Source organism: Bombyx mori, chromosome 19 (assembly GCF_030269925.1).
Source record: "Bombyx mori chromosome 19, ASM3026992v2".
NCBI lineage: Eukaryota > Metazoa > Arthropoda > Insecta > Lepidoptera > Bombycidae > Bombyx > Bombyx mori.
In genome coordinates, this window is record NC_085125.1 from 7,473,100 (window position 1) to 7,500,618 (window position 27,519).

Genomic DNA, 27,519 nt, shown 5'->3' on the forward strand with positions numbered 1-27,519 from the left:
GCTCACGCGGCCCGCATACACTTAAAATCCTTTCAAATTATTCAATCCCGTTTTTGCAGGATAGCCGTCGGAGCCCCGTGGTTCGTCAGGAACGTCGACCTCCATGACGACCTGGACTTAGAGTCCATCAGTAAGTATCTTCAGTCGGCGTCCATGCGCCACTTCGATAAAGCGGCACGACACGAGAACCCTCTCATCGTGGCCGCCGGTAACTACATTCCCGATCCTGCGGACAGAATGGAAAGCAGTCGACGTCGCCCTAAACACGTCATCTCGGATCCTCCTGATCCACTAACGGTGCTTTTAGGTACTTCAAGCACCGGTCACCGTTCTCGTCGAACCCGTCGCTTGCGACGAAGGGCTCGACGAGTAAATTAACTCTCAGACACAGCCCACTGAGTTTCTCGCCGGATCTTCTCAGTGGGTCGCGTTTCCGATCCGGTGGTAGATTCTGCGAAGCACGACTCTTGCTAGGGTTCGTGTTAGCAACATCGTCAGGTTTGAGCCCCGTGAGCTCACCTACTAAAGTTAGGGTTACGCTGACATAGCCGCTAGGGCTATCAGCTTAGGTAGGAAAAAAAAAAAAAAAAAAAAAAGGCAAAAACAGTTCCCAGCGAATCTCCGACAAAGAACCATCAGCAAGATAGAAACAGTTCTCAGCAGATCATCAAGACAGAAACAGTTCCCAGTGAATCTTCGACAAAGAACCATCAGCAAGATAGAAACAGTTCTCAGCAGATCATCAAGACAGAAACAGTTCTCAGAAGCTCTCCGACAAAGAAACATCAGCAAGACAGAAACAGTTACCAGCAGTTCTCCAATAGTACAGTTATCAGAAAACCACCAGTGAATCAGCTACCAGTGAACCAGACAGTTACCTGTGAAACCTCGCTACAGAAGCCGAAACCCATCGAAAGAAACAGCCGTCTTCTACCAGCGCACAAACAGACAGCAGAAAATATTATTACACGACTCGGAAACAGCCATACAGGCCGGGTCGTGTACATTTCATGGTCCTTCGAGCCGGATAGAGGACACATTTCATTATTCTTTCGAGCCGGGTAGAGGATACGTTTTGAAAAAAGGAGGATACGTTTTGAAAAAAGGAAACTGGAACAATGCCGATAACGCGGTCAACAGGAAGAGGACGGATCGAAACAAAACAGTCGCCGCCCTCAGAAACCACAGCTACAACACAGAGCGTGTGGACAGAAACAACCGCGAATACCGTCATGAGTCTGGTAGCCCCCACAGCAGAATCATTGTGCGCAACAGCCAACATGGAAGCCACGATGAAAGTCGCAGAGAAACCTGGGAACTCAAAAACAGAGGCCGTCAAACAGTATATAGCCAAACAGAATGACGTGCCAACAAAACAGCGCGCCGGTACAGTCAAAACTGACCGGTCGCGAAACAGAAAAGAACAGAAGATAGCCAAAGCTAGAGAAGAGCTCGCCCGCCTACAGGTGGAGTTAGCAGCCGCCCGATTGGCCACGCTCGAAGCTGGATCTGATGACGAAAACAGCGAATCAGAATACAGTAAGTCAGAACTCGACGAAAGAGTGGGCACGTGGTTGGAAACCCAACCCACAAAAACAGAAAATGACGACCAGCATAATGAAAAACCGGCGGGAACCTGCGACAAACAAGACTTCTCAGATCTAACCGCAGCAATAACACTCGCCGTCAAAGCCGCCCGCGAACCAAGATACACAGAATTGCCATTCTTTAATGGAAATCACCAAGATTGGCTATCCTTTCGTGCAGCCTATCACGAGACGATGAATTCATTTACAAAAACAGAAAATATAAACAGACTCAGAAGGAACCTGAAAGGAAGGGCAAAGGAAGCCGTTGACGGATTACTTATAACGAACGCTGATCCGTCCGACGTCATAAGAAGTCTAGAAGCGCGATTCGGAAGACCGGAAACAATAGCCATAACGGAGTTAGACACGCTACGAGCGCTGCCAAGACTAACAGAAACACCAAGAGACATTTGTATATTCTCCAGTAAGGTGACCAACGCCGTAGCTACGCTTCGTGCATTAAATTGCACACATTACTTATATAATCCGGAAACTACCAAAACAATGTTAGAAAAACTCACACCAACACTACGTTACCGATACTACGACTTCACCGCGGTACAACCGAAGGAGGATCCGGATCTGATTAAATTTGAAAAATTCATGAAAAGAGAAGCCGAACTGTGCAGCCCTTATGCACAGCCCGAACAGGCGGGGCACTACTCGCAGCCCGCACAACACAACAGACGCACACAGAACGTGCACATAGTCAGTGAGAAGCCATCACGAGCTAAATGTCCGGTATGTAGCAACACTGAACACACCACAACAGGCTGTTACATCTTCAAGAAGGCAGACTCAAACACAAGATGGGACATCGCCAAGAATAAACACCTGTGTTTCCGATGTCTACAGTATAAGAATAAAACCCACAACTGCAAACCGAACACGTGTGGCATCAATGACTGCAAATACACTCACAACAAGATGCTGCACTTCGACAGAAAAATTGAAAAAACAGACAAGAGTAACAAGGAAACAACAGAGAACATTAATTCCGCTTGGACCGGAAAACAGAAACAGTCCTATTTGAAAATAATCCCAGTCCAAGTACAAGGACCGATAGGCACGGTTGATACATACGCGCTGCTTGACGATGGATCGACGGTGACACTCATAGACGAAATCATTCGCAAGAAGACTGGAATAACAGGATCAATCGATCCGTTACACATACAGGCGATTAACAACATAAAATCAACGGAAACAAGGTCAAGAAGAGTCAACCTCACGCTCAGAAGCCTCAACAGTCGAAAAGAAATAATACAAGCGAGAACAGTTAACGACCTACAAGTAACAGCACAAAAAATACCAAAGGAACAGATAGATGAGTATTCGCACCTACGAGACATCAGTGACATCATCACGTACGAGAACGCGAAACCTGGAATACTGATTGGCCAAGACAACTGGCACATGTTACTAGCTTCGAAAGTTAGACGAGGCAACAGGAATCAGCCAATAGCGTCACGGACACCTCTAGGCTGGGTACTGCATGGAGGTCGCACTCGTACCCTAGGCCACCACATAAACTACATAAATCATGCTAGCGAAAACCAGGAAGATGATAAAATAGAAAATCTGGTAAAACAGTGTTTCGCTATGGATGCGCTATGCATCACACCAAGAAGACCAAAAACAGACCCAGAGGAACAGGCGCTTCGCATCCTCAACAGCAATACAGTCCACACAACAGATGGAAGATACGAAACTGCTCTGCTCTGGAAAACAGATAATGTCAGTCTACCAGACAACTACAATAACTCGTTAAAGCGACTGATAAATATAGAAAACAAACTTGATCGTAATTCGGAACTGAAACAGAAATACACAGAACAGATGGAAGCACTCGTTGCGAAAGGCTACGCCGAGCCCGCTCCAAAAACAAAAACAGAGAACAGAACGTGGTATCTACCTCACTTCGCCGTCGTGAACCCCCTGAAGCCGGAAAAACTCCGAGTCGTCCACGACGCCGCCGCCAGAACAAGAGGGGTAGCTTTAAATGATATGCTGCTTAAGGGACCGGACCTACTCCAATCACTACCAGGAGTGATAATGCGATTCAGACAGCATAATATAACAGTAATAGCAGACATCAAAGAGATGTTCATACAAGTAAAATTGAGACATGAAGACAGAGACGCGCTCCGTTATCTCTGGTGCAAAGATCAGCGAGATGACAAGCCCCCAGAAGAAAACAGAATGACCTCGTTGATCTTCGGTGCGTCAAGTTCTCTTTCCACAGCGATATCTGTAAAGAGCTTGAACGCCCAGCAACATGTAGCCACGCACCCGGAGGCGGCAGCCGCAATACAGAATAAACACTACGAAGACGACTTCTTAGACAGTTTTAAAGGTTTAAAAGATGCAGTACGCATAACAACAGACGTTCGTCGAATACACGAAAAAGCTCATTTTGAATTAAAACAGTGGAAGTCAAACTCGCCGAGCCTACTTGAAACCCTTGGTGAAAACGAAAATGGAAATCAAGTGGAACTGTACAAGCCTGAAGAAAAAACTGAACGAGTACTCGGGCTCATATGGAAAACAGAAAAGGACGTGCTTACCTTCGACCTCAATCTGACAAGAATACCTCCACCGCTCGTCGAAGGCAAGAAGCCGACCAAGAGAGAAGCACTAAAAGTCGTAATGTCGTTATTCGATCCGCTAGGCTTCGTGTCCCCAGTCACAAATAGAGCAAAACAACTTCTGCAAGAAGTGTGGCGGCGAGGAACATCATGGGACGATGAAATAGATAACGACCTGTCGACACACTGGCAGGCCTGGGTGAAGCAGCTGAGAAACCTGCACAATATAGCCATCCCAAGATGTTACTTAAACTACAGCGACACGACCACATTACAGCTACACGTCTTCACCGACGCAAGTGAATCCGCCTACGCTGCAGCACTATACTGGCGAACGATAAGTCCGAATAATAGAATCGACGTGTCACTGATTATGAGCAAAGCAAAGGTAGCGCCCCTGAAACTCACTTCTATACCGAGACTGGAACTACAAGCCGCCACTCTCGAAGCACGCCTCGCTGAAGCTGTAATAGCGGAACACGACAGAAAGCCGGATTCGAAGACCTTCTGGACCGACAGTAAGACAGTATTAACATGGATAAGAACGGGATCACGCTCGTACAAACCATACGTCGCCCACCGCCTGGCTGCTATAGAAGATAGTTCAACAGTAAACGAGTGGCGATGGGTACCCACGAAGCACAACTTAGCCGACAACGTGACCCGAGACGTCCTAATGCCATACCAATATGAACATAGATGGTTCAGAGGGACAGAATTCCTACGCCAACGAGAGGACTCCTGGCCGACGGAATCAGCGTCAGAAACTACAGAACCGATGGGTGAAGTAAATATAGCAGCTGCAGCACCGGCGGGAGCCTCATGGCCGAGGCGTCGCCATGAAAAGTGGAAGTGCCAGTCACGAAACACGCGCATGCGAGGGAGAAGCGATAGCAACGTATCCTGGTCCGGACAACGTGACAACGTGAGGCGCATCGTAGACATCAGAACCAAGGGTGGAGTTCTACGGAGACCAGTACGAAAACTACTGATCCTGCCCATCGAAGAAGACCATCCTGCACCGAGAAGAATGCGACGGACTCGCACGGCGGGAGTAATGTGCAGGACGAAATAGGGTTTTAAATAGTTTTATCAAACAAATAGAATTAATATAGTTAATAAGTAATTACGTAACAAAAATGTATAATCTTAAGTTATTTTATAGTCAATATGTTAGTGTATCAGATCAGAGAATGTAATAGACCAATAGGAACAATTCGTGGAGCGCTTTCACTACGGTAACATACAGATCAAGGGACCCTCCGAAAGTGACGCGTCGATAGCGCGTCGCGAGATGGGGTACTGAAATAAATATAAAAGGATGGCCATTTATAGGCAAAAACAGTTCCCAGCGAATCTCCGACAAAGAACCATCAGCAAGATAGAAACAGTTCTCAGCAGATCATCAAGACAGAAACAGTTCCCAGTGAATCTTCGACAAAGAACCATCAGCAAGATAGAAACAGTTCTCAGCAGATCATCAAGACAGAAACAGTTCTCAGAAGCTCTCCGACAAAGAAACATCAGCAAGACAGAAACAGTTACCAGCAGTTCTCCAATAGTACAGTTATCAGAAAACCACCAGTGAATCAGCTACCAGTGAACCAGACAGTTACCTGTGAAACCTCGCTACAGAAGCCGAAACCCATCGAAAGAAACAGCCGTCTTCTACCAGCGCACAAACAGACAGCAGAAAATATTATTACACGACTCGGAAACAGCCATACAGGCCGGGTCGTGTACACCATACAAACAAACATACACCAAATATACCAATCACAGCTCCAAATTTATATATAACGCATCGCTAACACGCCCCACCCCAGTGCTGCCTCAGCAGCACTCACTCTCAACTCATAATCGAGCGATGCGCGTGACCGACTAGTTAAAATTCCCATGCCCGACCCCAGTGGGGACTCGCGGGCGGTATGAAGGTCCATTTGATTCCGTGATTGGAAGCCTTATCTTTCAACACATCTTCGTCTAGATTTTTTATAGACTTCTTCAGTTCCGTATTATAGAGTTTTTTGATTCAGGTAGAATGCCAGTAGCAGCACCGATGCGGCCACCGACTCGTATAACTCCATACTCATCTAAGTAAGGGGATAAGGTAAGTATATTACTTGTTTTTGATACACATCCACTGTTTTTTTATTTCAGTTAACTCTTTTTTAAACGATTCAGCTTGTGATTTTTTTCAGTAAAAATATTTCAGCTTTCTCCATAGTATCGTCGAAATCAAAGGTAAGCTTCTTGCATTTGTTTATAAACTTTATAGTCGCGAGCATCATTTCTTATCCATTGCAGCACTGTCGTCGAGTCGCTCCAAAATATTCGTTGCTCAGGCTTTATAATATGTTCTCTAGTGACTGAGTCCACTAGTCTTGCCGCTAAGACGGCGGCTTGAAGTTCCAAACGTGGGATGGTAATAGGTTTGTTTCCTGCAACTCGAGATTTGCTCGCAATGAATGCTACGCGTATGTTAAACTCGTCGTCAATCCATCTCCAGTACGCGACGGCGCAGTATGCTTTGTTAGACGCATCACAAAATATATGCATCTGTAAGTTTCTATAGCCAGTTCGAGTTAAAACTCCACTGCAATCGTCTCCACAATTATTATTGTAGCTGTGCGATGCAGTATTCGTAGCGGATTCGGCGTGTGCTACGCTCGTAGCATTATTCGTAGCCGTAGTCCTAGAAATCGTGCTGTGTGAGTATGACAGCGGAAGGGTTTCATTATTCGTCTCATTCACTCGTATGGTAGCAGCCGGATAGTACCTCGGCAAACTCAGGTCTTTTAATGATTCCAGAAGATAAATCCATTTCAACCATTTCTGGAATACCGTTTCGGTTATGTAATCATCCCAGCTTATTTTAGATTTCCAAATTTCTTGTAGCATAATTTTTCCATTTATGGTGAACGGTGCTAGAATGCCATAAACGTCAAAAATGGACATAATCACGCGTAACATTTCTCTCTTGGTTGGCTTTTGAGTTCCGTTTATAATAGTTTCGGGTATCCGCTTGAAAGACACGTCGAATCTGAGAGTATCATCATTTGGATGCCAAATCAATCCAAGCGTGCGTTCGCCTTCATACAGTTGACCTGTATTAAATTTAACAGCTGCTTCGCCCAATAAATCTTTAGGTAGGCTCGCGAGTATTTTTTTACTATTACTCGTCCAATTCCGCATCTGGAACCCGCCTTGCTTGTGAATAAACATAATGTTGTGAATTAATTGTATTGCGGCCTCCTCGTTAGGTAGACTATCTATATAATCGTCCATATAGTGACTTCTATATATAGCGGAAGCAGCAGCGGGCATTGATGACTCATACCGCTGAGCGTTTTTATTTTTTACAAACTGAGCTATAAATGGCGAACAATTAGCACCAAAAATTAATGACGTCATAACGTAAGTGTTTATATTTCCCTCCGGTTCTTCTCTATATAAAAAACGGAAGGCATCCTGGTCTTCTGGTCGAATCTTCACTTTGAGAAACATATCTTTAATATCTCCAGAAACAGCTATACGATTTTCTCTAAATCGCAACATGATGCCGAATAATGACATTAGTAGGTCGGGCCCTTTCAATAAGTAATCATTCAGGGACAAACCGTTTGTTTTGGCCGCGGCGTCAAACACTAAGCGCAGTTTCTTTTTGTTCGGGTTATCGACACCAAAATGAGGTAAATACCAAGTTTTCAGCGGTGTAACATTTGAGCTGATCAGTTTTTTTGCGAAATCATTTTCAAATAAATGTCGTATTCGTTCTTCGTATCTTTTTGCATATTCTTTGTTATTTTTTAATTTTTGTTCGACTCCTTTTAGTCTACGGAGAGCTGTTAGGTACGAGTCCGGCATCGTACAAGTCTCATCCCGCCAAGGTAAGCCAACATGCCATTGATCATTGACGAGAGTGGAGGTTCGTTCTAAAATTTCAACAGCGCGTAAATCTTCTGAGTTCTGTCTTGGTTTGCCAGACACGCCCATGGACTCGATTGAGAACGATCTTCGCACCTCCTCGTGGATCTCTCGCAAAGTACATTCAGATTCTATGACGTCACTGGAGACAAACAATGAAGTGTGACGTGCAGCAGAATTAGGTAGGTAAGCATTAGGTACTCTTCCATGGAGGCACCAACCCAGAGGAGTCCGGGTGGCACAGGGTTCATCGGGCTTACCCACTCTCATTTCCAGAGGTAAGAGGAGATGACAATTATCTTGTCCAATTAAAACTTGCGGATGCAGTTGTGTTGTGGTGCATAAGTTATGGCTGATGTCATTTAGGTGCAAATATTTTTTAACATTTACTGTAGGCAAACTTTGTGGTAGGTTTAACTCTTCGACAATCCGCGCATCGATTGTAAACATCTTGTTATCGGTACTACACTTACTACACAGTGTCACGTTTGCTAGCTGCGCATCGCACACTAATTCTGTATCGTTCCACGCGCCGCGCACACGAAGACGTTCGTGGCGGCCGCGCAGTCCCACTTGTAATGCCAGCGGAGCGCTAATCAACGACACAGTCGAGCCATCGTCGAGCAAGGCGGTCGTGCTAACAATTCCGTTCGGTCCGTGAATATTTATAGGCACAATTTTTAACATTACGGAACAGCCGACATTAATATTTGTTACTATTTCAGACTGAACTTCTACTGCTGATACAGATTGAGTGTCGTTTCGACTCGGCACATAATGCAGTAAGCGGTGATGCGATTGTCCACAATTGCTTACGTCACAGCTTGGAGCGGAGCACGTTTCCCTGCGATGATGCGCTAATAAACACTTATAACAAATGCCGTAACGCTTCACATGGAACCATCTGTCCTTTCTTAGTGATTTTTTAAATTTTTTACACTCAGTTAATTTATGGCTACCGGTACGACAATAACCACATTTTTGTACACTTTGTCCGTCTTGCACTAAAATTGTTTGTATATTGTTCACTTTATCATAAAGTTTACGTTTGAAATTGTCCGTCCTAGATTGCAATAAAGTAGCACTACAGGTTGATACTTTTACAGCTTCTTCGGTGAGGAAATCTGACAGCACCTCTAGTCTAGGTTTCGGCGATTCAGCTGTGATAAGCGGATAACTATAATCTGTCCACTTGGTGAGCAGGGTCGTGGGTAGCTTGCATAAGATAATGTTAGCCACTTCCATGCCTTGCAGGTACTCTTGGCGACCAAGGGCTCGTACAGCGGCCACGTAATTTTTCACTTTTCCTGAAAAGGGTACTATTTCTTTGTGGTAGTCCATAGGCAGTGGGTTCATCTTCTTTACGTCTACCACGATGCGAGATAGGATGACGTCAGCGTTTCCGAACTGTAGTTTTAAAGTGGAAATTATTTCTGCAGGAGAAGCACCACTGATAAGTAGGCCGGCGACGGCTTCTTGTGCGGTACCTCGTAAACACTTTCGTAACCGCCAATGGTTTTCTTTATCGCTGAAGTTGCAGACTTCAGTCGATTCCAGGTAGGCCTGCTCGAAATGAAGCCATTCTTTTGGATCTCCGCTGAAGATAGGGAGTTCTTTTGGAGTGCTGAGACGACTGAGCAGCTTAGTATTTTGCTGGATGGCGGAGGACGTCATAAATTCTTTGAATGCGCTCGTGAGTTGTTGAACTGCGTCGTTGTCGGCCGGGCTTGAGTGTGACTTGTGTGTATCACTGTTGAGCTTAGTGGCCTGCTGCAGTTCCTGTTGACTACGCTCTAACCATTTTTCTATATCACCGCCGTTGTTTTTCTCCGATATTTCTGATGGTGGACTGTATTCTTCTTCGAGTTCTGCTAGATCCGTCGCTAATTTTTGATCAATGAGTTCCATTTGAATACGCGCTTTCGCCTGAGCTGCTTCTAGTTCCAGTTTCTTTTTCTGGATTTGTATTGATTTTGATGATGACATTTTCTTGGACCTGACTGACTGACGTGATGCTAGTGAAGGCGGATTTTGTTTTTCGGTTCGTTCCGATTTCACTGCACTCGCGGCACAAGAACTTTTTGCGTCATGCTCATCGTCAATTTTTCTTTGTTTGTTGGCGGTACTGCGGGTATTTACCATTTTTTTATTTTGCGGTGGCGTGAAGAACATTCGCGATCCGGTTCGTAGGACCAATTGTAATTTATGTTGGTTCGCAGGTTCGTGGAATGCACTAACAGAGGTTTTAGTGAGAAAAATATTTATTTCCTATAGTGGCGTCGGATGACAAAAACTTTAGTGGTTAGGAAGCGCGCGGCGTTCGTTGCTTTGGTCACAGCACTGACTTCGTTCGCCTCAGGTCATCGGTCCGAGGCCCCCTCACCTCTCGTTGAACCCCGCGCACTCCCTTTTACTAATCTTGTTAATTTAAAACTAAGCTAAAAATTTGCTAACTTCTTTTAACAAAACGAATTCACCATACAAACAAACATACACCAAATATACCAATCACAGCTCCAAATTTATATATAACGCATCGCTAACAAATTACAAACCATCATTTCATATGTTAAAAGGCTAGTATTAGTTTTAATATAACATTTCCGAAATATTTTGGCCGACTTCAAGAAACACGAGTCTGTGGAATCACTTGTAACTTTTTTACGGCTGTACAAAATGCCGAAAATTCTTCAGCACGCGTCACTGAAGGACCCTCGTACTGTACTCGTCTTCTAAGGGCCTCCCCTTACTTTGAAGTGACACTCTGTGTCAATAATATGCCTTCCCAAATATGCTGAGTTCAAGTTTTGGAGTATTCGTATTTTTGAGGAGCTGTATCGATATTTATTATTAGGTTCATTATTAGAGGTCTTGTTGTACCCGTAGTACGTAATACGCAAATGGTAAAATAAATAAAATCTGTATGGTGACAAAATATATAAATAAAATCATTATATTCAATTAGTGGTCCACCTAAGTCCTGGTACCAGCTCAGGAGGTGGTCATGACCCCCATGACCCCCCCCTGGATCCGCCATTGTCCACACATCAAGGCAATAAAAAAAAGCGTATTTTTCGCTACAGTCTATTTATGGTTTGTGGGCTTTCATGAGGTGATAATTTCTTTGTTTTTTAGATTTTACTTCCAACAAAATTGTAATGAAGTTGTGTCGACTAAACAGTTCACGAGTAAGTTACAATTTACAATAACAAAGGTACATTGAATTCAACCGCCATACAAACCAAACCACGAACAAACCAAAAGTAACTTGTACCTACATTAAATTTACTTCAGCACACATTACTCAACACTCGCCTTTGTTCTACACTGGTACATTAAGTTCCTCCACTCTTTGTAGCTGCTTTAATATTAACAAACGTTCTGCGAAGTCGTACACTGAAATACGCAGCTTTCAAATAGTAATTCTTGTACCCAGACCTAAAAAGCTTTCATTGAAAACATAAATTATTTTTAAAAGTTATTGTATTGATAATGTATTTATTTTTATCAAATTTAGTTTTCTCATATTTCTTACTCGTAAACTGTTTAGTGGACACAACTTCATTACAATTCTGTCGGAAGTAAAATCTAAAAAACAAAGGTAGAAATTATCACCTCATGAAAGCCCACGAACCATAAATAGACTGTAGCGAAAAATACGCTTCTTTTTTTTTATTGCCTAGATGTGTGGACGAGCCCACAGCCCACCTGGTGTTAAGTGGTTAATGGAACCCATAGACATCTACAGCGTAAATACGCCACACAACTTGAGATATAAGTTCTAAAGTCTCAGTATAGTTACAGTACAGTTACAACATTATGGCACCTTAAACTTGCGATTTATAGCTCATCTGCAGTCAGGAACATAATAAGCCGTCGACAATGAAAGATTTTCATATTTTTTTAATAATTAAGTAATTATGTCATATATTTCAGAGAGGGATATAAAATAAAATAAAACTTCTAGTAAATAAAACTTCATTTTGATGTAGTTGCTAAATATTCGATGGCGTAAATTTTCCATTTCGACAAATGAAAATACAATCTTTAGGAATTTGTTTAAAAAAAAAACAATGAAAAATTTTGCGCAATTTCAAAGTGCTTCAGGAACTCCGAAAGAATTCTACCCCAGTGGCAGGTGGCACGATTGTAAAATGGAGATGAACTAACATAAAAATAATAATATCATCTCAAACAAGACCGCAGAGACTCACCATGGAACATGATAATAATTTATTTATAAAGCATAGAGGGAGTTCTCTCTGTAGTATTTTTAACTCATGTAGTGGTGCATGAAATAAAAAGAATTGGGTGCTCATGTGTATATTTCATAAGATCTTACTTTAAAATATCTGTATTATCCTTTTAATCCTGAAAACGCAACACCCCGCGAAGCCGAAAATTAAATGAAGTTTGGAGACGCATTGGTTTTGTGGGATCACATTTCCATTCCTGACCTACATCAATATTTTTGTGCATTTTGGTTAGCATTTAGATTTATATTGGTAATTAGCTGACCGGGCAGACTTCATAGTGCCTCAATCGATAAATAAAATACCTAAGCTTTTGTATAAAATAAACTTAAAACAAATAAAAGGAATCCGTCCGACGGGGGACACATCAAAGTAAAAACAAAATTGTTATTTTTATTTAATTCCGAGCATTATCATATTTACCTTTTAAATCTTATCTGGACTTTGACAAAAATCATTCAAGACCAAAATTAGCCAAATCGGTTCAGCCGCTCGCGAGTTTTAGCGAGACTAACGAACAGCAATTAATTTTTATATATATTGGTAATCATTTTGATTGACACAATGCTTTTGAAGTTAAAATTAAATGTATTATAACACTAACACGGTATTGTGATATGTACAAAAACTCAAAAAACCGACTTCAATTCTAAGTAAACTGTCAAATATTACATTATACCTCACAAACGTTCACAGAACCACAAAGTAAACTAATTTCCTCCCATGCGAGAAGTCTTAAGTCCGCAGATTCATCGAAAAATTTCACTCCTATGTAAATTGGGTTACGGTCCAAAATGAAAAAGATTTTTCTAATAAATGATGAGGTCTTATCCTAAATTGAATCGAAGCAAAAATCCGACAAATAACTTTTTTAGGGTGCCCCATGATGTTCAATATGCATATTGTAATGATCTTATGAATACATAATTTTTCGTGGTAGCCCGAAATTTCGATATAACAAATCTTTTATCCTTGTGGATTGTTTTCATTTACGAATTTTCATTTATCAACACACTTATTTTTGTTTTCGCTTAGTTTGAACTTATTGAAAAATTTATAATCTAATTTACACCGATGATATTATGTTGAATCCCCGAGGAACATTGAAAATGAAAAGACACATTCTTCGCAATTTTCCCCACAGACAGGCGGCACTTGGCGGGTGAGAGAGTCAGTGCAATCCGATCGGTCCTAGAACGTGGTTGTGCGTTACGACAGTATATCGAGTCCCGAGAAATACGATCTCGGATCTAATGTTCGAAAACTGTTTAAAGTGAATATAGATAGTTATGAGAACGTTCTGTGAGTTGCATCGAATTTAAAAATATCCGCAAGTGCATTGAACTTGCCTGAAGGTAAACTTTCTTCTTTATAAAGTTCATAAGAATTGTTTATCAGTTCAATAAATCGATTCTGTTATCAAACGACCTCAACATTAAGATGGATGTGTCTTTAATTCGATAACATGGAATGTCGACGTGCGAAATACTTTGCCGCGTTTGGATATCATTTTTGTCGCAAACACATCTAAATGATTACGCTGACCATAATTAAATAATTTAAACATTTCAATTCAGTAAATGCTCTAACAATAGATCATTAAATATGAATTTTTGATAGCAATGTATGCTCATGACCCATTTGATGCTAAGAGCGTTAGTGTTCCAAATAGATAGTAATCTCTTCCTTTCAGCAACAAAAAATAGAAATTTTTATGCAAAATTTCAAATTGAATATGCTATATAAATATATAGTACTTAAACAGAAACTTTAACTATTTATTAGTCTTAATTATAAAGCTTATGACTCACCTGTTTTTAGGTGGTTATTGAAGAATACCAATATAAAGGGATTTTTGTAGTTTGTTTTGGAATTTAAAGTATAGAGCTGATATGATCTTACCGCTTACTTACTTTTTTTTTATTGCCCTTGTAGGTAAACCCAGCGTACATCTAAGCAATAAAAAAAAATGGCCCTTGTAGGCAGACGAGCATACGGCCCACCTGATGGTGATTGGTTACCGTCGCCCATGGGCTTCAGCAATCCCAGGGGTAGATCCAAGCCGCTGCCTACCTTAACTTACCTCTCGGATTCTCTTCGCTTCTCGTTTCAAGAAGGTCGTAACTAGCCACGTAAGCGCGATCTAAGAAAATATGTGTTAGAAAGATACATTCCAAAACCTACATAGTGGTAGTATTAGAGATAAATTTTGTTCAAGTGACGGGTGGTGCCGTGAAGAAAGGAGATGATGAAATTGAAAATAATTCCTTTTAACGCTCCCAAAACCGCTTGCCATTAGATAGAAGCCATTGTCCTTACGGATCCGTCAGATCCAATAACCTTTGCATTAGACGCCTTCAGCTCTAACACTAGGAGCAGGCTTAGGTACCTCGGTAACCGTAATCGTCGAACTCGACAAAGAGTTCGCCGTGCAACCTAACCCATGAATCAGCTCGCTGAGTTTCTCGCCGGTTCTTTTCAGCGGGTTGCGATTCCGATCCGGTAGTAGATTCATTCGCGAAGCAGCTGCTCTTGAGCTGTTAGGTCTCCTTCGGAGGCGCTCGGGTAGCTGTTAGCAAATCCCACCCCTCCTGGCTGAGCCTTTGCTTCGCCCACCTGTCCTGGTGAAACTGGAAAGGCCTCCGGGCCACCAGTAATCCTTCAATCATAAAAAAAAAGTCATTGTATGTATTACTTCAGCGGAAATAACGCCGGCCTTACCACCAATGCTCAAGATAGGCATTATAATTACTACTAATTCTTACGAGTAGAGAATGGTAAGTAGGACTAACTACTAAAGACGAATAATGCGATAAGATTATAATTTGAGTATATTAAAGATAGATTTGAGGGATCAACTACCATTATTCTGCGGCAGGGTCGCCATGCGGAGTGCGGGGTTCGCGGGATATAATAAAATGCACGTCTTAATTGCACAACGCTATATTTCTGACTGACTTACTACTAACTTACACACTACAATTGAGTCGTCTATTATCAAAGGTGGCAATCTGTGCATTTGGACAAAAAAATGTTATTGATATGTCAATACAGATTGATTTGAATATAATCGTCTCCTTCAAAGAATACGGTTCAAAACCTGCATTAAATAAAGGTTAATACTTAACCTGTTATTTATCTAAGATGTCATTCAGAAGAGTTTTGTGACTGCCAATGGAATACAAAGTCAATAATACGTTTTTCTGATTTACCAATAATTGTCCAAAAGTCACATTGCCGGGTTTAATAATAGTCGACTCAATTCACTGATTGAAAATTAATGTTTGTTCTTTGTGTCCTCTTAAGCGATTCATGCGATTGTGATGAAGCTTCGCACAGTAGTTGTTGGTAGGTACTTCAGGAAAGCTTTCTATCATAGTTCCATTAAAGTACGACAGGTGTCGCACAAATTTTTTTTTATTGCTAAGATGGGTGGACGAGCTCACAGCCCACCTGGTGTTAAGTGGTTACTGGAGCTCATAGACATCTACAACGTAAATGCGCCACACACCTTGAGATATAAGTTCTAAGGTCTCAAGTATAGTTACAACGGCTGCCCTACCCTTGAAACCGAAATGCATTACTGCTTCACGGCAGAAATAGGTGGGGCGGTGGTACCTACCCGTGCGGACTCACTAGAGGTCCTACCACCAGTAAAAGTTAATTAGAGCCTGCTCAGACAGAATAGCCGTTAAATTCATTTAACTGGGACTTTGCATTCATATCTCAATGTAGGTTCCGCTAGCCTTTGAAAGCCGGAATGACCTCCTACCACCAGTACCTACCACCTACCACCAGTACCTACCACCAGGTCCTACCACCAGTAATTACGCAAATTATAATTTTGCGGGTTTGGTTTTTATTACACGATGTTATTCCTTTACCGTGGAAGTCAATCGTGAACATTTGTTAGGTACGTATATCATTAGAAATATTGGTACCCGCCTGCGGGATTCGAACATCGGTGCATCGCTAGATACGAATGCACCGGACGTCTTATCCTTTAGGCCACGACGACTTCAAGTGGTTTCAATTTTTCCTTACGTGTAATTACGTGTAATTATTAAAAGTCACCGAGAAACGTAAACGATTTTTATTAGCTATCATATAAAATCTTTCTCTGATTGTCCATTACGACCACACAAATAAGAAAATTTGTTTTATCATTTATATTAGTGTGGTCACAGCTACTTGTCTCAGAAGTTGGTATATTCCGAATATTTTTTGATCAAGAATACAATTAAAAACAATATTTCCTTATATATATTAATACGTGAAGCAAAAACTTTGTACCCCTTTTTACGAAAATTGCGCGGACAGAGGAGTATAAAATTTCCCACACTTATAGAGAATATAGAGAAGAAGTGCAGAATGCTAATATTTATTTAAAATAATGCATAAAAGATACATTAAATCAATAAAGAAAACATTACACACACTACATACCATATATTTGACGCACACAGGCATGCATACTATTTATTGTCAAACTTTTGTTCTTGACGTCTGTGGTCAAATTGAGAATAGATTAAATATTGTTTGTCTTTGTTAATATTTTTTATAGTGTAGTCTTGGCGAAATTTGTGATTATAGAAGTATAAAATACAATCATAATAGTGTACAAACTTACAATTCCAATTAATTATAGTCGAATTTCGACTACTGCGGGACCTCTAGTTTCCTTAAAAGTGGCGTTTAATGTCAGTGAAATGAAATAAATGCATCGATAAATAAAAGTAAACAGGTTTTAGAGTGACGTGCAGATTCGTAGATGAGCTTTTTTTTAGTGAAATCTATAATTAGTCACTTGCGGGTTTCTAGAGTCGTAAAAAACGGCCTCATCTCTAACATTTCCACTATAGAGGAATCTTCAACGAAAATGGGTAAATACAAGATATTACTTTGAATAGAATTTGACTTATCTGAAGCACTCAGAGTTAAGCGAGAGAAAATATTTAAAAGGCGCATTCCTCTTTGTTATATACTTCAAATTAAAATATGTCCGTCTACAGAATCCTTCACTATGAGATGCCAGAGATACCGGATACTCTACTTAATTTTAAGCAAAGGGTGTTTATTGCTTTCGGTTTCATGAACCCTTTGCTTCTAATATTCTTTAGGCATTCCCAAGGAGAAGTGTAGGTGCGATAATTTAATATCTAAATTTTCTACTCTTGCGTACCCAGTTTCACGATATAAAATAATAGATAGATTATATTACATTATAGATAGTCTCACTATAAGTAAACTTGATTTTTAACTCCAACATATTTATTACTAGCTGAGTTCCGCGATGTTAGCTGCGGTTATTTTCGTAACGCGGGTGACGCCGCGGGGCGAAGCTGATCTAAAAAAAGTAGCCTAAGTTACTCCTTATATCATCAGCTACCTATCAGTGAAAGTCCCGTCGAAATCGGTCCAGCCGTTCGAGAGATTAGCCGGGACAAACAAACAGACAGACAAAATAAATAAAAAATGTTATTTTGGTGTAAGTACTGTGTATACAAGTAACCACCAATACTTACGCATTTAATAAAAAGTGGTAATTTTACTATTACAAACAGATACTACAATTTTATTTATTTGTATAGATTTAAAACTCATTTCATATTAGCAAAATATATTCAAGTGCTTTAAAATATAAGTATGTATTTTATGTTTCTTTGAAACTATTTAAAACTTTCTGTTTCACCGTTATTTTGTTTGTACATGCAAACTAGCTTTCTTGTAGAATTTTATATTTGAATTTAACGTAGCTTCGGATGAGTTAGATTTAGAATTTAGAACATGGTTACAATTCAAAGTATACAAAAAAAAAGATAATTAAAAAAAAAACATGTGTGCAATTCACACGTGGTAGAAGTGAAACCTTCCAAAATTAAAATACAATTATCCTAAACGTCTTAAGTATATGTAAAATTTTGTCATTAGTAAATAATTGTAACGTAGCGCCCTCTGTGAATTGATATTTTAATTTCACGTATAATCCTAAATTAAAATTCACTACAAGAGCTTTCATACACACGTTAGTATTAAAAAATCTCACAGATGGCGCTGTATTAAATAGTATGTATATTTCTGTCTCATTCTTTACTGGCTTCATCCTACACATTTTTGTATTTGTGTCTCTTACCTGTCGTTTTTTCCGTTGCATCCGGTTTGAAATCACAACGATTCTAAAGAAGTTTTCATTTCAAAAATTTAATCAAAAATGAATTAAAAAGTATTTTTAACAGTACATGCTATTATTATTAGAGTAGAGTAATACATATTCCGTAACCTTTTCCTCTGTCGTTTGTCCATGACTATGAAAACTGTAAAGGATTGGAAAGTTGTTTTGAACACTGCGTTTTTTTTTTATATTTTTATTTCTATTCCGATAATGCAGTGCTAGGTGTATTAATGATAGTAAATATTTCTTATTAAATTTTACAATTGATACAAAATATCGAATTGCGTATATAGCAAAAAAAAAAGTAGATCTATAAATCTTATTTAGATCTTTATTGTCGTAAATAGATAAACGAGTTAGCGGTTCATCCGATCTTAATGTCATCCTCCGTTCAATAAACGATAGTTGAAGTCGTCGGAATTACTTGGGAAGAATTGCTATCGTCTCTCACAATCTGGATGACCTAGAATATCACAAACTTATCTTTTTCCTATTGATGTCAGAAAACACGAATAACGGATTTATCGGACAATGGGAAAAAGTACCATCTGATAACTTTACTAACCTATTGCGATCACCAAAATACTCACCAACGTGCCTATTTCCCCCCAAAACATCCATGAGTTTCATGAATGAAAAGTGAAGCGTGGAAATGCCATAATATATTACAATACACATGTATACAATTAGGCTTTGACCTCATATTTCAAGGTACCCCACCTTGAAATATGAGGTGAGCGGCAATCCTGTTGTGATGTCTATGGACTCGTTCATACTTTTTTTTATTGCTCAGATGGGTGAACGAGCTCACGGCCCACCTGATGTTAAGTGGCTACCGGGGCCCATAGACATCTACAACATAAATGCTGCAACCCAATTTGAATTCCGATGATGAACCGGGCGACATCCTTTAGGCCAGCCTTTCCCAAAGTGGGCGATAACGTCTCCTTGTGGACGCGGCAGGCCTAATGGGGGGCGGTAAGAGACCCAGAAAAAATTTGGGAGCGTTGTATAGAGGCTTGGGAGGTGATTTGTAATTTCATCTAGGAGGACTCTTAGACAACGACTGAGCTCGCGCTATAGTGGTTTTTAAGTAGGTGAAAAAAAGGGGCGCTAAAATATAATTTATTCTCAAAGTGGGCGGTAGACAAAATAACTTTAGGAGCCCCTGCTTTAGGCCATGATGACTTCATATTGTCATACATCTACGCAATGATAAAAATGTGTAACGCATAATTACTTCGCGGCATAAGTAGGCATGACAGTAATATTAAATTACTGCCGCGAACCAATGATGGTAATTGCTACTTCGATGTAGTCGTAACTTCAATTTCATATTTCAAAGTAGACGACGCCATTAAGTACTATCGGCTAAGCTAATTCCAGGTTGTTATTTCTATTTTCTAACAAGAAGTTACTAGTGTAGAAATCCAATGACCTATTAAAATATGTTTCCGAAACATATATCAGCTTACAAAATGTAGACATCGGAAAATGATCTCAAAGGTCAACAGAATACAAGCTTTGTGTACATTCCGGGTCGTAACCCCGGTGTAGCCCTTGTCGTTTGTTTTGAGTTGACCGTTGATCCCGAAGTAACGACGCCACGTGGATGTATGTGAGCCATGTACACAAGACTGTGTCGTCTTTTAATAAATTAGTGATGATAAACTGATAGCATATTCAAACGTTTCCCAAGAGATTAACTCATTAATTCTAATTAATCAAACATCATTATTTGAATATTTCTGTCAATGCTCGGCTTGATAGAGAAAAACTTCAACCATTAACTTCGGAAGCTTTCTTTATGCGGCTTAGTGGTAGAGCGGATTTTGAACACATTTACCGCTAAGAAGTTTAAAGGGCGAGAAAGACGCTACACGATATAATATTGAGACGTTCGCTTTATGACTCAAAGTAAATTTGGCGACATTCAAGTTCTGATGTCTCTAGACTTCGGTGAAGACTTAAGACGCGATAAGCCGTTGGCTACTTTACTCGTCTATGGCAATAAAAAAATAAAATTAAAAACGTTGTAGTAGTAATGGTTATGACATTACTACATTAATACATCAGACCTGTTAAACTACCGTACCACGAGCGTTTCGAATATAAATCGGATATTTAGCTATAATTGTAGCGAAACCGAAAACGGAACGAAATGGAAGATGACGGTACAAAGAGCCACGAAGGCCTTTCAAGGGCACGACTTTCAGCAATGACGTTTGACGTATGTGATTAAAAAGAAGAAGAGTAGCGGAACCATGAAATGCAAATTATAGAACTAAAATTGAATGAAGTAAAAGAAGTATTACATGAAGAAACAGAAAAAAGCCCTGCCAATAGCACGTTGGACAAAAACGCTTGATGTCAGGCAAGCAGTCAGTCATAACACTCATGCCAAATCCCTATGCGTCATGTTAATAGAACATGCTGTGCTATGCCTACATAATATAATAGATAAGCGCAACAAGGAGAAGTCGTAGCGAAATGTGTTCAGTATTCACAAAACTTTGGAACATTTCTTTAGAGTTTCCATTTTAATTAATTATTATAAAATTACTTAGCACGGTATTTCGGATTCACTAAATATTAATTAATATACATACTAAAATGACAATGAATTACGGTATCTTTGAACATGATTTTGACCCTCTTCAAAACGTCGGATTAATATATAAAATTAATTTAAATATTTCAATTATTACTCAAACAAAGTAACATATAAACTAATCCAAAATAATTAATTAAAATGGTTTTAGTAGTTAATGATAGTTTATGCAAATTCTTGAAGTTCTAAATAATTTTAACACTTCTTCTTTTTATGACTACAATAAATAATAGTATGTTTTTCGTCTTAATTTGCTGGTTTTGGTTTTTCGAACATATTTGTCTAATAACCATAAAAAATTTACTTCAGTTTTTTCTCCACTGTCAAACGATACCAATATTTACGAATAACTAGAATAAGTCATAGAATGTCTAGTTTCTTCACTATTTTTTTTTTCGGCTTAACCTTGTCTGAAAATTACACATTCCATGTTTTATTGCAAAATTATACGAGACATCATAAATCACTCTTTCAGAATCAGAAAATTTCTCTCTTTTTGTAGTTCCAAAGCACCATTGCCTCAAAATAAATATTTTTTGCTTTAGACATTAAATGCAAAAAAAAAGCAGGATTATGAAAAATTACCATCTTCTTTTATAATGATGGCTTTTTAATTAATTCAAAATAGTCAGTGTAACAAGAATAAGAATTTGTGGTGGGACACAAAGAGTTACTTTGGGATACAAGTTACGAAGGGATTGTTATTGTGATTGTTTGCCCACCTGATGGTAAGTGGTCACCGCCGCTCATGGACGTCAGCAACGCCAGAGGCAGAGCCAAGCCGCTGCCTATATATTAGATGATCAATTATTGCATTAAAACTAATTTTACGACTTAACCTCGTCTCGCCTTAATTTATTTATTGTCATTATACTTAATATTATTTTCATGACTACTTACATCCATGACTTTTTCCGATGTTCATCCTGCCTTCGGCTATTCGGAGAGCATCATAGACGGTGGAACCAAGGGTCGTCCGAATCTGGTCCGACCAACGCATTATACGGTACGCTGTGTAAAATGCTTTACATATGCAATGTTGTCTGTTATCTGCATTCACGCGTTACTGACTTACAAAGTCTAAACTTCGTGGCATTTTTTCTTCTGAAATACTGATCCAGCTTACAGCTAATTACTAACTAGTCTACTCTTACTGCTAGAGTCAATGCGTATTAATCCCTCCCCCTCCTTGAGACAGTCGAAATTCCGATTGAATTGTGTATCAAACCTTCAAACCAGAATGCATAGTTGCTGCGTGGAAATACACAAATTGGTAGTGAACATACCTGTTTGATAAATTATTAATGCTATCTTTTTATTGCTATTTACACCCGCTTTGACTTAAGGAACGGTTTCATAGTAAAAATAAAAAACTCAAACTGTATAGAAAACTCAAAATTACCATGAAATTGTGCGTCCATTACACGCTTTGTAGAGCTCCGTTACGAAATAGCAAATGTGTTTTTGACAGTCAGTAAGTCTGTATAACTGTTACAGTCATTTTACATTGATATTATTGGCACTAGATTGAGCAGATTTGGAAGGTGATATTTATATACCTCTATATGATCAATGCAATGCAAGATCGTCACCAATGATTGAATAAGCTGGACGGAAAAAAAAACTTGTAGATATAAACGAAAATGTCATTTAAAATTTATATATTAATACGTGAAGCAAAAACTTTGTATCCCTTTTTTACGAAAATTGCGCGGACGGAGGAGTATGAAATTTTCCTCACTTATAGAGAATACAGAGAAGAAGTGCACAATGCTAATTTTTTTTTTTAATTATGCATAAATGATACATTAAATCAATAAAGAAAATATTACACACACTACCATGTATTTGAAACACACACATATTTATACTCTTTGTTTATTGCACTGAAGTATTGTCAAACTTTTGTTAATAGGTTATTATTGTTTATCTTTAATATTACGAGTATTTGCCTACAGCGTAGTCTTGGCGAAATCTGTAACAATAGGACCATAATAATGTTGAAACTTATAATTTCAATTAATTATAGTCGAATTTCGACTACTGCGGGACCACTAGTTTGTAATGACTTTTAAACTGCATATTTAATGAAATACGACATTAATTTCCTCTTAACTGTTAAATATTTTATTTTGTATCAAATTTGTTGTTCATCATACAAGTAATCTTCAAAGTACCAGACAAATACTACATCATAATCAGTCCTTTAATTTAGTATACTTTCAGTAATGTGCTTTGTCATCCGGACTACGGGGCACTTCACTACACGCGGCCAGTCACGAATTACCCAGTTTTCGTTCCTTCACACTAACCATGACTAAGTTCATTTACCAGTTGTTTATACTTGTATAGAGATATGTATTATTTTGAGCGAGTCGAGAAGGTACAATCGCCTTGTGTATTTCTGTCGCGAGTATAATGAATGAATGAATGAGTAAATGAATGAATGATGAAAGATAATACATCTATCTGCTCTCATGTAGTACGAGGAAAATTAAAGATACCTTGATGATATGATTATTCCATCCAATCGAAGGTATCGACTAGAGTTCCTGGAAGGCTTCTGTTTGTTATGTTTCCGATGGCCGTCCTATATTGTCTTCAATGCTCCGTTTTTCAAAGTTTTGTTTTCAGATTAATTTCGAACGCGGTTCGTTTCATATTGACGCCTGATTTTTTTGATATGATAACACTGAATTACGATCACGTTATGAAATTTATATTTTATCAATATTTTGGCGTTACACACACTGTGCAATTATCTGTTTTGCATTACGACTACCTAGTTCCACGTTTTTGATTTATGACAGCTACTTATATTTTCTATTTATTCCACAAAAAAAACAAGTGAATGTGTGCTCTGTGAACTGTGAAAAAAAAGTTGCATTAATTAACCTTTTTTTTTCGTTTCGGTTTTGACAATTTTCTTCAATTGGTTTCGATAATTTATATACGGACGGATGTATATACGGACAGACGAACTCGCGACCGATCCGTAAATATTTCGTTACTATACATAGTACATTTATACGTTAATGCTGATACAGGACAAAATATTTAAATGGGACTTACTCTTATGACATTAACAGTCATAACACGACTGCCAACCACAGATACTTATGATTTAAGACAGCAGGCCGACTTAACCTAATAGGTGTATGGCTCTAATAAAGAATAAAAAATAAAAAAAAACAGGTAGGCTGTGGTGACGAATCAGGACAAAATAGCATTGAAAATGTCGTATTGGTTTATTTTTAGAACTACAAGCGTTTAAACTTGTTTGTAGATGTCTTTTTTAGGTCTTATCAGCCCATGAACGTCCACTGTTGAACATAGGCCTCCCCCAAGCCTCGCCACAAAGACCGGCCCTACGCTGCCTGCATCCAGCGAATGCCCGCAAACCTCAATAGATCGTCGGCCCATCTTGTGGGAGGCCTACCCACGCCACGTCTTCCGGTACGCGGTCGCCACTCAAGAACTTTCTGGCCCCAACGGCCATCCGTTCTGCGAGCAATATGTCCTGCCCACTGCCACTTCAATGTCGCAATCCTTTGGGCTATGTCGATTACCATGGTTTTCCTGCGAATCTCCTTTTGATCTCGCAGAAAAACTCCGAGCATCCATTGCTCTTTGGGTGACCTTGAGCCTTCTCATAAGGCCCATTGTGAGCGACCACGTCTCAGTGCCATATGTCATCACTGGCAACACACACTGGTCAAAGACTTTCGTCTTGAGACACTGTGGTATTTGTGATGAGAAGATTTTACGTAGCTCTCCGAACGCTGCCCATACGAGCTGGATTTGACGGTTGACCTCTTTTTCGAATTAGGACTTACCTAGCTGGACAGTGTGTCCCAGGTAAATATACTCATGAACAACTTCGAGCGGAGAGCTTCCGATCTTTACTGGAGTGGGCGCTACATGAGCATTCGAGTTTATAATATTATTACATTCATAGTAGATGTACATATAATTATTTCTGTTTACCTAATTAATGCACTTTACTCCGGTCCCGTCTACGGGAACGACTTCTTTACACGCTGTATATTTCATGCTACATTCGGGCTTTAAATAAATTACATGCATGAACTAACGCAATAGAGAGCGCGAGTCTGTGACTGGCACTTTAAATGATAATATCGTCAAATATCCGTTATGTTTTTAAATTTTAACCATTCACTATTTGCGTGGATTTTCCTGCTAATTCAACCGCTTTCCTATCATCGGTTCGTAGCAATGACATGTTTCTTTGTATATCTGCAGTCGTCGTGGCCTAAAGGATAAGACGTCCGGTGCATTCGTATCGAGCGATGCAACGGTGTTCGAATCCCACAGGCGGGTACCAATTTTTCTAATGAAATACGCACTTAATAAATGTTCACGATTGACTTCCACGGTGAAGGAATAACATCGTGTAATAAAAATCAAACCCGCAAAATTATAATTTGCGTACTTACTGGTGGTAGGACCTCATGTGAGTCCGCATGGGTAGGTACCACCACTCCGCCTATTTTTGCCGTGAAGCAGTAATGCGTTTCGGTTTGAAGGATGGGGCAAACGATGTAACTATACTTGAGACCTTAGAACTTATATCTCAAGGTGGGTGGTGCATTTACGTCGTAGATGTCTATGGGCTCCAGTAACAACTTAACGCCAGATGGTCTGTGAGCTCGTCCACCCGTATAAGCAATAAAAAAAATGTCTAGAACATGTTTTATTTTTAGTTTAACAAGGATATTCACAACAGTGAATTAGACTTTTTTTTTACAATTTCAATTGAGAAAAATTATAAGAAGCTACATAAATAAGATATGATTTCGATCATAATCAACTATAACTAACCTAAAAAAGAAAATTCATATCGCTTTTATTCTTTTGTTCAAACACAAATTGATGAGTAAATAATAAGTCGCGTAAATAACGGTTGATCAAACAAATACGTCGAAATTACGTACCAATCAAACACTGGACACAATAATTGACAGGGACATGATGTGTTTGTCTCAAGGGACAATCGTCCGGTCGTCCGGACATCCGTAATGCCATCCGGTCAATTGATGGAAAAGTATATTATCAATCTCGTGTGTGCGTATTTGTTAAGTAACTGTATATTGTACTTATTAATAAAGTTGCGTCTCGATGACTATTAGAATAGGCCAGACTCTTTATTTAATGTATTTTGTTACTTTAAGTAAACTAGATGATGAGCGAGCTCTGCTCAGTTTTTTTTTTTTGATAACGCCATCTTGTTGTTTCTTTAAAGCAGTTAGTTGCCCTCAATTAAGAAAAATAGTATTATTATTCGCCAATAGGTGGCCTGAAGAGTTGATTATTGAAAACACGATTAAAACAACATTTTCTGAAAATAAATCGTAGCTAGATCGATTTATCGCCCCCGAAATCCCCTGTATACTAAATTTTATGAAAACCGTTGGAGCCGTTTCCGAAATTCAGATTATATATATACAAGAATTGCTCGTTTAAAGGTATAAATAATTTTAAGGTATAATATAAGATAGCGTTCTCATTTGAAACACTATCCCGCAAATAGAACACATTACAACCGTGCGCATAAGGTGTTTAGAACATAAAAATCCTCGATCTAAAATGTAATACTGGAAGTGTATAAAGATAACAGCATGAGTAACTCGGGCCACACCGCACCATAAAACAGTCATAAAAACGGCTAAGACATCGTTAAGGCAAGCACTTCCCGTCCTCAACGATACAATAAACTTAGTTATTGAAGTAACCACACCTTACTCAGTACTTTTGCTTAACACTGTGTCACTTTATTGTCTACGGAATCTATTATTGATTGATAATGTTCAATTTGTTATTGTATTGGTAATGTAGTGATGTTTCTAAAGTTCAGCTTATAGCCTTGTTAATAATTTGACTTCAGCAGCTATCCATTAGCATATACAAGGCTAGTGCTAACAAAATTGAGATGCTATGTCAGCAGAGCAACGTTTATTACTGGACGTAAGGCGCTTGTGAGCCCGCACGGTGCAACCACGATGCCTATTTCTGCCGTAAATGCGTTTCGGCTTAAAGAGTGGGGCAATAGTTGTACTATAAAACTGAGACTTAGGACTCATGTCTCAAGGTGAGGGGCGGTATTTATATTCTTTATGTCTATGAGATCCGATAACCCACTCCAGATGGGCCGCTTTTTCCTCCCTTTCTATTCGCTGATAGTCTAAGAAACTATTTTAGCTTCACGCAGACGAGTGGTAGACGCTTACGCTCACGGGCTTATCCTGAAAGAATTTGCTAACACTAGTACTAGGAAGCGCAGAGCTTCGCTGAATCTACCACCGGGGCGGAATCTCGACCCACTTTTTATTGCCCTTTTTTATTGCCCTTGCTGACAGAC

General features: G+C 39.4%; 3 protein-coding genes across 5 annotated transcripts in view; 2 read left to right on the forward strand and 1 right to left on the reverse strand.

Moving 5' to 3' along the window:
- Window positions 1-1,118: 1,118 nt before the first annotated feature.
- Window positions 1,119-5,252, forward strand: LOC119630005 (uncharacterized). Its single transcript, XM_038017806.1, has one exon. The coding sequence runs from the start codon at window positions 1,119-1,121 to the stop codon at window positions 5,250-5,252; it is 4,134 nt and encodes a 1,377-aa protein (XP_037873734.1).
- Window positions 5,253-6,415: 1,163 nt separating this feature from the next.
- LOC119630006 (uncharacterized) lies at window positions 6,416-8,374 on the reverse strand. Its single transcript, XM_038017807.1, has one exon. It carries the CDS (start codon window positions 8,372-8,374, stop codon window positions 6,416-6,418), a length of 1,959 nt encoding a protein of 652 aa, XP_037873735.1.
- Window positions 8,375-13,530: 5,156 nt separating this feature from the next.
- The window catches only part of LOC101743146 (diuretic hormone receptor), a 204,603-nt gene continuing 190,614 nt past the window's right edge, over window positions 13,531-27,519 (forward strand). For all 3 annotated transcript variants that reach the window (XM_021352745.3, XM_021352744.3, XM_062674009.1), the window contains exon 1: window positions 13,531-13,712. The gene's annotated coding sequence lies outside the window, so the exon portion shown is untranslated. The remainder of the gene's footprint in view (window positions 13,713-27,519) is intronic.